The 13,622-nt window shown below is 36.6% G+C and overlaps 1 protein-coding gene across 1 annotated transcript in view; it reads left to right on the top strand.

Annotated features, from left to right (window-relative positions):
* LOC111146573 (DDB1 and CUL4 associated factor 13) overlaps nucleotides 1-12,816 on the top strand; it is a 29,563-nt gene extending 16,747 nt beyond the window's left edge. The window contains exons 8-11 of the mRNA XM_022502175.1: nucleotides 1,983-2,147; nucleotides 9,802-9,937; nucleotides 11,328-11,491; nucleotides 12,175-12,816. Coding sequence (XP_022357883.1) covers nucleotides 1,983-2,147; nucleotides 9,802-9,937; nucleotides 11,328-11,491; nucleotides 12,175-12,262 — 553 coding nt within the window. The 3' untranslated portion in view covers nucleotides 12,263-12,816. The remainder of the gene's footprint in view (nucleotides 1-1,982; nucleotides 2,148-9,801; nucleotides 9,938-11,327; nucleotides 11,492-12,174) is intronic.
* Nucleotides 12,817-13,622: the final 806 nt, after the last annotated feature.

The following is a 13,622-nucleotide window of genomic DNA, read 5'->3' as shown; positions in this document are numbered from 1 at the left end:
AAAAATATTTGCCTACAAAATGTGTAGTTCTTCACTGCTGATACTCATATAGTCATGTTATCAGCATCACTGTTGACTTTAGTAAGACAAAAGGAAAAATAAAATTTCAAGTCTTACCTTAACACGTATAGACTCCATGTAAAGGTAACTTAGAAGACTTAGAAGTCTTACATTTTTTACTTAGGTGAAATTTTTTGTTAAATTTTTTAAAATTAACATATAATGTATTATTTTCTTCAGGGGTACAGGTCTGTGAATCATCAGTCTTACACAGTTCATAGCACTCACCATAGCACATACCCTCCCCAAAGTCCATAACCCAGCCACCCTGTCCCTTCCCCCTTTTCACCCCCCAGCAACCCTCAGTTTGTTTCCTGAGATTAAGGGTCTCTTATGGTTTGTCTCCATCCCTGGGAAATCTGAGATTTGAGGCTTATTGAAAAGATGCAAAAATAATATCTGTCAGCCAGCTTCCTCTAAGGTTAACATCTTATGTAACTATAGTTCAGTTAGCAAAAACGAGAGATTAACATGGGTACACTGCCTTTGACATCGGTTAACTAAACTACAGACTTTATTCCATCACCAGTCTTTCCATTAATGTTTTTTTTGTCTGTTCTAGAATCTAACACAGGATTCTGCGTTGCATTTAATTGTCATGTCTCCTTAGTCTGCTCAGTTTGTGACTGTTCCTCAATCTTCCCTTGTCTTTGATGACCTTAGTCCTTTTGGAAAGGATTTACTTGTTAGTTTATCTTGTAGACTGCTCTTAATTTGGGCTGACCTGATGTTTTCTCATTATTAGATTGAGATTATGCAATTTTTGCAAGAATACCTCAAAACTGATGTGCCCTTCTTGGTTCATCACTTCAGGGGTGCATGATGTCACTTTGTCTTATTATTGGTGGTATTAATCTCGGTAACGTAGTTAAGATGGTATCTGCCAAGTTTCTGCACTATAAAGTTACTATTTTTTTTCCTTTGGTAATTAACACAAATCTTTGGAGAGATACTTTGAAGTTACGTAGATACCTGGTTTCTTCTCAAACTTCTCAATAATCTTAGCATTTTGAAGCATTTAATATTAGGAACTTGAATACAATAATGCTGTGTTACTGTTGTCCTTTGTGCACATTGGTTCATCTGAAGCATTATTCTTTTAGCTTGATTAAGGATCTTTAAATCTTAAAAATCATGAACTCATTTTTTTTATTTTACCAGCTGTGCAAAAAGTATAGCTTTCTAATTTTAATACACCCTTTGAAAAGCCATAGTCACTTTTATATATCACTGACAGGAGTGGAACTTTGTTGGAAATGACTTGTCAACTATACGAAACCTTAAAAGTTCTCGTGCTTTTGGACTTAGTAATTTACTTGTAGGTATTTGTCCAGATTTAATTGAATCTGTCCCATTCAGTTACAGATTGAATTTCAGAAATTCTAATGCTGGAATTTAATTCAAGAATTACCTAAAATTGAAAGTTGGAAATTTTTTATTAAATTATAAATAAATAGATTTAAAATTTTAAGTATAAATTATTTTAACTTATTTAAATATGCAACCATAAATGTTTACCGTATGCTACATAAAATATCAGAATATAGAACTTTATACAGTATTACCAATTTTGTTAGGAGTATATATCTAAATATTAGTGTAGTGAAAAGATTAGAAGTAATTATACTGCACTACCTGTTCCTCTGGGTGGTAGAATTAAAGGTAAGTTTTGTACTCTGTACTTTTTTGAAAGCATTACATTTCCTACAATGAGATTTATGTTTATGAGGTTGAAAGTGTGTAAATGTAATCTTTAGGAATAATAAAAACTGGTAATATTTTTCCCCATCCCTTAGCTGCTGTGTAAAAAAGCTATATATTTAGGTGTGCATTATTTAGCCACCAGTGGTCTTAATTTCCTTATTGTTTCTTAGTACGGCATTATTATTATTTGTATGGAATAATCAAACATTCTTTTACAGCTTGTATACGTTTGATATGCGTGCCCTGGACACTCCTGTAATGGTACATATGGATCATGTGTCTGCGGTGCTTGATGTGGATTATTCTCCCACTGGGAAAGAGTTTGTGTCTGCTAGTTTTGATAAATCTATTCGTATCTTTCCTGTGGACAAAAGTAGAAGCAGGTATGTGACTACCAGTAAACTATTTGTTCATATCTTGATCATCATTTACCTTTTTTGAAAGGTGGTTTTGTTATGTGTACATGGGGGACTCGTATACAGGTACTGTGACTTAGGGTACCGACTTCCACTGTGTCATCTATGGGCAAAACGTGAGCCTACTGGGCAGTTTCTTTCTCTGAGTAGGAAACTACCTTTATATAATTTCTTGATAAGAAATCTTAGTGTTTGCCTTTATTTCAGAGTTGTTTTTAAGTGTTTATAGTACATTCTTTTTTAAGACTTAATTTTTTTTTTAAAGATTTTATTTATTTATTTAACAGAGACTACAAGTAGGCAGAGAGGCAGGCAGAGAGAGAGGGGGAAGCAGGCTCCCCGCTGAGCAGGAAGCCCAATGCGGGGCTCGATCCCAGGACCCTGGGATCATGACCTGAGCTGAAGGCAGAGGCCTTAATCCAGTGAGCCACCCAGGCGCCCCAAGACTTAATTTTTTTAGGGCATTTTTAGGTTACTACAAAATTGAGAGGAAGGTAACATTTTGTTTTGTTTTGTTTTTTTGAGATTTTATTTATTCATTTGAGAGAGAGCATGAGAGTACAAGCAGGGGAAATGGCAGAGGGTAGAGGGAGAAGCAGGCTCCCCGCTGAGCACGGAGCCTGATATGGAACCTGATCCTACCCTGGGATCTTAACCTGAGCCGAAGGCACATGCTTAACCAACTGAGCCACCCAGGCACCCCCAGAGATTTGTTATATATTCTCTGCCCCAATGCATGGAGAGCTGCTACCCCTCCACCCATTATCAACATCATTCACCGGAATAGTACGTTTGTTAGTAATAAGAATAAATGTGCATTGACACATCTTAATCACCTTAAATCCATGTTTTATCTTTAGGGTTCACTCTTTGTGTTCTGCATTCTTTGGGTTTGAACAAATATATAATGATATATTTTCATCATGATAATATTTTCATTGCTCTAAAATATAAACTTTAAAAAATTATTAAAAAATTTTTAAAATGTTAAGAATGTAGAAAAGTTTTCCCTCATATAGTTTAAGAGCAATTAATAACAATACTTTACCTTTTTTTTTTTCTTATTCAAATTCAGCTCTTATACATTCAAAGCAAAAATAAAAAAGAGAAAAAAAACAGTTTAAATTGTGAGGACCATTCTTCCTCCATTCCACTAGTAGTTACATGCCCTGGAATGACCACGAAGTGGGAGATAGGATACTCAGCTGTCCTGTCCTCCATTTGTCTCTTGTTCTGTAAGCACATCCAGTGTAATTCTAGTGTGAAGATACATGTTACTTTGTAGAGCTTGGCCCTTTACTACATATTATGTATTACTGAATGTAATGTATATTTATACATCTCTATTATATAGTGCTGTATTGAGTTAGTTAATAGAGAACTATGGCATTTCAAGGTTTTAAGGATAGTTTTGACTGCACTTGGTTTTTTGCTTTATGGGCTGACTATAAAACCTAACTCATGTGTAAGATAATTGCTGCTTGTATAGTGTGCTGTGGTTTATAGAGCACTTCCATGCATACTCTTGTTGTTCCTTAGTAATGCTTTATATTGTCCCTAGAAGCATATTCAGAGCAAAACCAAGTAAGTTGGGGGAAATTTTCCTGTAAAAAATAATGATTATTAGGGTACTTGGCTGGCTCAGTCCATAGGGTCATGAGTTCAAGCCCAATGTTGGGTATAGAGATTACTTAAAATAAATTTTTTTAAATGATAATTAAAGTATTATAGTGGTGTTCACACTTGAAGATATGATTACCTCCATTTTAATATAGTAATAGTATTGACATTAAAATTTAAAAAATAAATGAATATTCTCTCTAAAATACCATATAAATATATATACGCAGCGCATGCATATGCATAAATACATACACTTGATTGAGTGTCCTACTCTTACGTGGTGGAATTAAAGCTCAATGGGGAAAAGACGGACTTGGTGAAAGGTAACAGTGATTAGAGGTAGGAAAGGAAAGGAGAGGAGTGAGTGGAATCTGGGAGAGGAAGGAACAGAAAACATATATAATGAGAGTGGAGGTGATGATCTGTGCCAGAGGACCATGGTATGGAGCTGGTAAAGCAGTGGACCTAGCTTCATAAAGATTGATGATTGTAGACAGGTGGGGGATACTCAGCACTACACTAACGAGGACTGGCTCTTGATGATGGTAGTAGAGAGTTGTTCTGGGACCCTTCCTTCCCTTAAGGGAAAAATAAATCTAGACAACATAAATTTGGTGTTGTAATTACAGCAGGCTGGAGAAATCTCACCATTTTAGTGCAGTGATGAGAATTTTGGTCACTACTTGTACTGAAAACTAGCTTAGCTTCTGTAGTACTGAACCTTTTTGAGTCTTTTGAGTGATGTTCATTTTCAAAGTTCGTATTGTGTCCTTTTTCTGACTCAGGGTCGTTCTGTTCTAGCAGGGTCAGAAATCAGGTACATCTAAGTCAGGGGCTTTGGGTGCAGAATTTTAAGGAGTTCCTCATTGTTGTCAGGGTTGTGCAGGTGCCGACCCTGTGTCTACACCTCAGTTTCTTCACCCTCATCCCAGCCTCATTCCAGAAACAAAAAAGTCTTTCAGTGACTCCTCAGAGTCAGGCAACTCATCCATATCTTTTTTGGTCCCAGCCAACCTGCTTTTGTTTAACTCTTTGGTATTTTTATTTACGGTAGTTGTGTCTTCCTACCCTGTGATTGGAGGGAGCCATACTGATTCCTAACCGTTCTTGTATCACTGATTATCAGCATGCCATTGTCATCATTGTTATGTATCTCATTAAAAAGGTGCTTGAATCAAAAGCATAATGACTGGAGTATTCTGATGACGTTGATCTTCATTCCGTTTTCTGCACGTAAAATTCCTGGTGTTGGTTTTCATATGGCTGTTGCCTCCTTTACAACTTACTGGATATTCTGCAAACTGTCATGAATGGTTTGTTGGGATTATTCAGTCAGGCCCGCAGCAGGGCTGCTGGTTTGCATTCTTCTCACATCCCTGGAAGATACTAAGAATTAGGGGAATGTGGCCCTCCGTTATTTTCTTTGCATCACAGCTGCCATAGTAGGACAGCAATTTTTTTTTTAAATTTTTTTTATAAACATATAATATATTTTTATCCCCAGGGGTACAGGTCTGTGAATCGCCAGGTTTACACACTTCACAGCACTCACCATAGCAGATACGCTCCCCAATGTCCATAACCCCATGCCCCTTCTCCCGGCCCTCCTCCCCTCAGCAACCCTCAGTTTGTTTTGTGAGATTAAGAGTCTCTTATGGTTTGTCTCCCTCCCAATCCCATCTTGTTTCATTTATTCTTTTCCTACCCCCCAAATCCCCACGTTGCATCTCCACTTCCTCATATCAGGGAGATCATATGATAGTTGTCTTTCTCCTATTGACTTATTTCGCTAAGCATAATACCCTCTAGTTCCATCCACGTTGTCGCAAATGGCAAGATTTCATTTCTTTTGGTGACTGTATAGTATTCCATGTGTATATATACCACATCTTCTTTTTTTTTTTTTTTTTTTTAAAGATTTTATTTGACACAGAGAGAGAGATCACAAGTAGGCGGAGAGGCAGGCAGAGAGAGAGAGAGAGGAGGAAGCAGGCTCCCCACTGAGTAGAGAGCCCGATGCGGGGCTCGATCCCAGGACCCTGGGATCACGACCTGAGCCGAAGGCAGAGGCTTTAACCCACTGAGCCACCCAGGTGCCCCATACCACATCTTCTTTATCCATTCATCTGTTGATGGACATCTAGGTTCTTTCATAGTTTGGCTATTGTGGACATTGCTGCTATAAACATTCGGGTGCACGTGCCCCTTCGGATCACTACGTTTGTATCTTTAGGGTAATAACCCCGTAGTGCAATTGCTGGGTCATAGGGTAGCTCTATTTTCAACTTTTTGAGGAAACTCCATGCTGTTTTCCAGAGTGGTTGCACCAGCTTGCATTCCCACCAACAGTGAGGAGGGTTCCCCTTTCTCCGCATCCTCGTCAGTATCTGTCATTTCCTGACTTGTTAATTTTAGCCATTCTGACTGGTGTGAGATAGTATCTCATTGTGGTTTTGATTTGTATTTCTCTGATGCCGAGTGATGTGGAGCACTTTTTCATGTGTCTTTTGGCCATCTGGATGTCTTCTTTGCAGAAATGTCTGTTCATGTCCTCTGCCCATTTCTTGATTGGATTATTTATTCTTTGGGTGTTGAGTTTGCTAAGCTCTTTATAGATTTTGGATACTAGCCCTTTAGCTAATATGTTGTTTGCAAATATCTTCTCCCATTCAGGACAGCACTTTTCTAATAGGATGCATAAGCAGAGAGAAAGAATGGGAAAAGAACAAAAGAAAGAGAGAATTGAGAATGTTTGGACGCCTATCATCTCAAGGGCCCGCAGCTGAGTTCAAACTGAATTATTCCAAAGCTATTGTGGGCATCCAAACATGGGTCTATCTAAAAAGCTCAAGTAATTTCCAAAGTTGTATGAAGTAAGGTGTTCTTAAGCCCCATTTCCAGGGAGTTGCCTTCTGATGTCATTTAGAGATTTTGTAATCACTGTGGTGATATATAGTACTTGTTGTTGGGTTTAGATATAAGTGGTATTTCCTCTAATCTTTGCCTTCATCTGCTGAACAGGTAGTTTTGGTTTGTTCTGTGGTCTGCTTTTTATGTAATGTTTATTACAAACTCAAATAGCACAGCCAGTGCTTTGAATAATCTTTATTTTTAAACTGTTTTTCTCTGAAAGACCTTAAAGTGGTAACATGTATTTTTGAAGTAAATTTTTAATAGATTATTTAAAAACTACAGGTAAGTCAGTATTTGAAATTAGAAAATAGTATGAAGTTTCCTCAAAAAGTTAAAAATAGAGCTACCCTACGACCCAGCAATTGCATTACTAGCTATTTACTCCAAAGATACAGATGTAGTGAGAAGAAGGGGCACATGCACCCCAATGTTCATAGCAGCAATGTCCACAATAGCCAAACTGTGGAAGGAGCTGGGATGCCCTTCAACAGAGGAATGGATAAAGAAGGTGTGGTACATATATACAATGGAATATTACTCAGCCATCAGAAAGAATGGATACCCACCATTTGCATCGACATGGATGGACCTGGAGGGGATTATGCTAAGTGAAATAAGTTAAACAGAGTAGTACTGTGATAAGGTAATTATCACATGGTTTCACTCATGGAACACAAAAAGCACAGAGGACCATAGGGGAAAGGAGGGAAAACTGATTGTGGGGGGAATCAGAGAGGGAGACAAACCATTAGAGACTATGGACTCCCGGAAACAAACAGGGTTTCAGAGGGGAGGGGTGTTGGGGGATGGGGTAGCCACGTGATGGGTATTAAGGAAGACTGGGTGTTATATGCAACTAATGAATCGTTGAACACCACATCAAAACTAATGATATGTACTGTGTGGTGGCTAACTGAACATAATAAAAAAAACAATGAAGTTACTAATTTGAGAGCTTAAAAAAATGAAATTAGGCTTATTGGGATTTCATTCAATATTTACTAAGCAAACAAATAAATTACTTGCATTCACATGGAGTACTTTGACTGTATAGTAAAGAATTTAAGTTTTTAAAATGTATCTCCTAATAGCATGACTTTCAGTGAGCTTTTTAAAATCTTTAACATACATAAAGGTATCTAGAAGTTAAGAATTCCGCATACTTTACAATTAAGGAGGATCTGTTTTGGTTAAGGAACTAACCATTGGATTTGACTGGTTTCATATATCAACAGATTATTTTTAATGGTGAAAGCCTGATTGAATTTTCCTATCATTTATTTTTTTTTAAAGATTTTATTTATTTATTTATTTGAGGGAGAGAGTGTGATCAAGTACAAGCAGGGGAAGCTGCAGAGGGAGAGGGAGAAGCAGGCTCCCCACTGAGCAGGGACCTGGTTCTATCCAGGGACCCTGAGATTATGACCTGAGCCAAAGGCAGACACTTGACCAACAGAGCCATCCAGGCACCCCATATTTCCTGTCATTTAAATTCATTATGGGATGCCTGAGTGGCTAAGTTGGTTAGGTCTGCCTTCAGCCTAGGTTATGATCCCAGGGTCCTAGGATTGAGTCCCCCATCAGGCTCCTTGCTTGGTGAGGGACCTGCCTTTCCCTCTGCCTGCTGTTTCCCCTGCTTGTGCTCACTCTCTTTTTCTCTCTCTTTGACAAATAAATAAAATCTTTTTACATACATACGTACATACATACATTATAGTGCTAAAGAAAAGAAGGGCCACTTAAGTAGGTAGAGATTATGAGAAAAGAATCTTGTAAAAGCAGAGCATTAAGAGGGGAAAGAAATGCAGTTTGTCTCATCTAGTTTTTATTATAATAGGATGTTCTTTCTAACCATCCTTCCCCTTTTAGAAATAAATTTCTTTGGGTTTCTCTACATGTTCACTCGAGCTCAAAACATATCCGTTAGAAACAGTGTAAAAGACTGGTTTGGTGAGTGTATCTCAGATAATTTTTATAACTCCGAATTCTTTCTGATCTGGTCATGATGTGTGGGTTTTCTTTTACTGTGCAAAATGGCCAAGTTTGGTTCCTTTCTGTCAAGTCTCTGTTTTGAATTGTCTAACCCAGATATGGAAAACTCATTTCTCCAAAAGTCTCTATTTTTCCTGACCTTGCCTTTTACTTGTCTTTTAATGCTCTCTTTAACACTTTCCCAATATAGAATCTTCTGTGAATTCACTTAGCGTGTTTCACAGCCTTTCCAAATAGGTATGATATTTTACATCTCCATTTATTAAATGATTCTTAACTCATCAGACACTTCTATAGCCCTCCCTTTCCATTCACACATGTAAATCATCAACTCTCACTTTAATTAAGCTTTTTAAACAATTCGACCAAAACAAAAATCATACATTAGTATCAACATACCAGGATGTGCTCTTTGAAAGCTATTACATTTATTTTATTTTCCAGTAAAATGAAAAAAAAAAAAAGATTATTGACCTGAATTGATTTGGAGGGAGGAGACAGTTTCTTTTTGCTAAAAAATTACTCTAGCTTCAGCATATTTTATTGTGTTATATATATGCCTTCAGTAATTTTGTGAACTTTCCTGGGCATCTGGTTTTGTTTAGCTTGTTTATATTTATTTTTCTTATTGGATTCTAATTCCTCTGAGGGCAGGAGTTTTGTTTTGTTTTGTTTTGTTTTAACTCCCCAGGGCTTAGCATAGAACCTTGTTAGTCTGGTTCAATAAAAGTATGTTAAGATTAATTTGTATTTCCCTTTTATACTCTCTTAAGACTCAGAAATGCTATCCAGATACTTGATGGGCAATGGTTAAAGAAAATCTGTATCAAAATCCTAATTTTAGGGGTGCATGGGTGGCTCAGTTGGTTAAGTGGCTGCCTTTAGCTCAGGTCATGATCCCAGGGTCCTGGGATCGAGCCCCATATCGGGCTCTCTGCTCAGCAGAGAGCCCGCTTTTCCCTCTCCCTTTGCCTGCCGCGCTGCCTGCTTGTGCTCTCTCTGTGTCTCTCTGTCAAATAAATAAAATCTTTAAAAAATAGTAATAAAATTAAATTTTTAAAATCCTAATTTTTACTTAATTCCTCTTTTATAGGGAAGTCTATCACACAAAGAGAATGCAACATGTTATCTGTGTAAAATGGACTTCTGACAGCAAATATATTATGTGTGGATCTGATGAAATGAACATTCGTCTGTGGAAAGCTAATGCTTCTGAAAAATTGGGTGTGGTAAGAGAACCCGTTTTCTTTCATTGTCATAAAACTAGTTTCTAATTTAGTGGGTAATACTATATTGTAAAGAATTTATTTGAAATATTCTTAAGTATTTTGTTTTTTTTTGTTTTTTTTTTTAAAGATTTTATTTATTTATTTGACAGAGAGAGATCACAAGTAGGCAGAGAGGCAGGCAGAGTGAAAGGGGGGAAGCAGGCTCGCCACTGAGCAGAGTGCCCTATGTGGGGCTCTATCCCAGGACACTGGGATCATGACCTGAGCTGAAGGCAGAGGCTTTAACCCACTGAGCCACCCAGGCACCCCAGAAATATTCTTAAGTATTTTGATCAAACTGGCATAGTTGTGATAAAAAATAAGTTAGCAACAAAATAGACAAGGCTGTATTGAGGTTTACTTTTTTATGTTATAGGCACCTCCAGAGGCCTTTGTTAATTAAAATATTTGATAATATTTGAGTCTTCTTGATTCTCTGTGTTTTTCTTGAGATAAGGAGAGAACGTCTAAAGACTAGTAGGTTAGAACTGAGAATGCTTGCTTCCTCTGTTAAAGGAATAATAATCAGGCACATAAAGTCTACAAGTGCCTGGGAGGTCTTTTAATTTCAAAAACAGTGACACACTAACTTAAAAAAAATATAGAAATCTTCAGACTATAAAGAAGATTCTGTGAAGATACAACACATATTATCATTGGCTAGCTACCTCTGGATTGGAGGTTATGGTTGGTTTTTTGTTTCTGATGTTTTTCTGAATGTCTCATGTTTTTGCTATGAAAACATTTCATATCAAACATGAGTGTTTTTGTCAACAACAAATACTAAGTTTAAAAAGAAAAGGTTAAGTGTGAGTTGTTTTCTACGTATCCCCAGTAAGGAAAATCAAGATACGATAAACAGTAATTAAAGGCAATTTTATTTTAGGCTTAGTGATTGGTAAATATCACACTATGCTAGGTTTCAGTTCATCATTATGAGTGCCTCTAAATCATATCCTTAACATTTGTTAAACAAGACCCTGTCATCACAGAATTGAACACTTTTTGTTTTCTGTTTCAGTAGTTATTTTTACGGAAAAATGTCGAGGGATTAATTTAGGTGCTTTTTCTATGTTGTTTATACCCAGAGAAGGTCTGATTCAGTGGCCCACATAACCCTACTCCCTCAGGACTGATATTTTAAGTTGGTGGCATCTGTCTACATTGGAGGCATACAGCCCAGTGTTTGCAGAGATAGGATTCACATAACCATGTTAAGGGTAGAATTACCTCGGCAATTTTGGTTGCATGTCCTAGAAGTTTAGTTTTTGGGAGAAACGGTGCTTCCTAGCTTTATTATTTGAAGAAAAGAATAAACCATTCGCTGAAATATCAAAATGCATTTTTCCAGCTTACATCACGAGAAAAAGCAGCCAAAGATTATAACCAGAAGTTGAAGGAGAAATTTCAACATCATCCTCATATAAAACGCATTGCTCGTCACCGACATCTACCAAAATCTATCTACAGCCAGATCCAGGAACAGCGGATCATGAAGGAAGCTCGCCGACGAAAGTATGATTTGGGGCATTTGATTCTCTCTCAGTACCCTTCTTTAACTTCCCCTCTCAGATCACCGGAAATAAACAAAAACATGCCTTTCAAGGGAGTAATTTATGTGCCGTTACACAGTAGAGATGTTTTTGAAATCTTCCTTTAAAGGGGAAACAGTGATTATCTGAGAATTTCTATTACCTATTTTTTGAGATTATGTTTAAAGGTCAACCAGTAGAAATGAATTCCATCAAAATAAGGAAACATTTTTGCTCATTCTAAAAAAAGTATTGTAAATAATGTTTTAAAAAATTCTTTCTAGTGAAGCTGGAATTAAGAGCTATTGTATATTTTCCAAGTTAAAGAATGCAAAGAACTCATAGCATCCATTTATTGAAACATGTTAGAAAAATTTTTATTCATCATAGAATTTTGAATCTGAAGCAGAGCTCACTGCCATTTTCCCAGTAGAATGTTCTTCTCTTTGGAATAGGACACTATTAATGTGATGAGAGAAGAAACAGTTAAATTAACCAAGTTGACTTCTAGCTACTTTTTACCCAGTCTCCTTGTGAAAACATTTTTCTTTTTCAGTAAGGAGTTTTCTAGTGAAAGAAAACCCTGTTTTTTTTAAGACAGTTTTCTTTGGTTAAGGTGATTTCTCATAAACTTGCTTATGTTTTGTGTATTTTGTTTATTTCTAGGGAGGTGAATCGTCTCAAACATAGCAAGCCTGGATCTGTGGCAATTGTGTCAGAGAAGAAGAAACACGTAGTGGCAGTTGTGAAATAATACTTGGTATTCCTACCAATCCTGATGTATAATTATTTGTTTTATTTTGATGTGCAGACTGTGCAAATAAATTACTGGCTCTAGAATAATGACAAACAGCTCAGTTACATGTGTAGAACACTACCCTGAAAAACTGTCCTGAAAGATGGCCTGGTTGATAAGACTATCCAACATTTTATCCTTGATCTGCTTGCTTATTTCATTGAAGAATACAGTATTGCCGACTAACATGTTTATTACTGCTAGAAATTGCAGATACACTTTGATCTATTATTGTAGATATACTGTACATTTGAATTTACATTTATGACCAAACATCTCTTTTGTTACTTTTAGTATTACTTTGGGTAATTATTGCAATGATTCTTCCGGTGATTACATATATTGTGTGGAAGAATTATTTCAGAACTTTTTTTAATTCATTTAATTTTCTGTGCTTTATTTGTATTTGGCTCTTTGAGACTTTAAAGATAATCAGGTTGCATTTATATAACTTTTATAAATAATCATTATAATTTATGGTCAAGTTAAGATAATAAAACATCCTTTTCTCAGCGTTGTAACTTTGATCCATTTCTGCTAATTTCTCTTCATTCTCGGTAAATCGTAAATACTTCTGTGTTGGTTTTCTTTTTTTATTGTGGTTTAGTAAACTTTATTATGAGTATATATAACCCAAATTTTAGGAAATTTTAACTAAAGAAGAGATTTTTAGGGGTACCTTGGTGGCTTAGTTGGTTAAGCATCCAACTCTTGATTGCAGCTCAGGTCTTGAACTCAGGGTCATCGATGCAAGCCCGGCATTGAGTTCCACGCTGGTTGTGGAAACTACTTAAACAAATAAAAAACTGAAAGAAGAGATTTTTTAAAACACACAAATATATATGTTAAGAATGCATATATTTGTAGTAAAAATATAAAGAAATGCGTAGGAATGATTAAAATCTGGAGAGTGGGAGGAAGATAAGGTGGGATATACAGGAGACTTCCACTCTTACTGATGTTCGTTTCTTAAGCTGTATGATTGTTGTATTATTTATGCTTTCTTGGGTATTTCACCATATTTTTCTTAAGGCTGAGAAGAGATCAACCATCTACCTTTTAATTCATGTGATCTGTTGTAGGCCTTATCATTTGATTTGCAAGGTGAACCAAGTTGTCTTTCGCACTATACTGCTGTTAGTTTGGGTGTGGTTTTAGAGATGTATGTATGCAAAAACTGATCCAAAAACATGAGCTTTGGTGAAATTTGAGTCCTACAAGAAGCAGATACCTAAATGGGATTAGATGTGCAAGAGATTTGTTGGCAGGAACTATCTGTAAAAGACTAAGAGGCGGGAGCAGGAGTACGCAGGGAGAG

Source organism: Enhydra lutris, unplaced genomic scaffold (assembly GCF_002288905.1).
Source record: "Enhydra lutris kenyoni isolate GAN:26980312 unplaced genomic scaffold, ASM228890v2 scaffoldscaffold14, whole genome shotgun sequence".
In the NCBI taxonomy this organism is placed as follows: Eukaryota; Metazoa; Chordata; class Mammalia; order Carnivora; family Mustelidae; genus Enhydra; species Enhydra lutris.
This window is presented reverse-complemented; position numbering and strand designations above follow the sequence as displayed.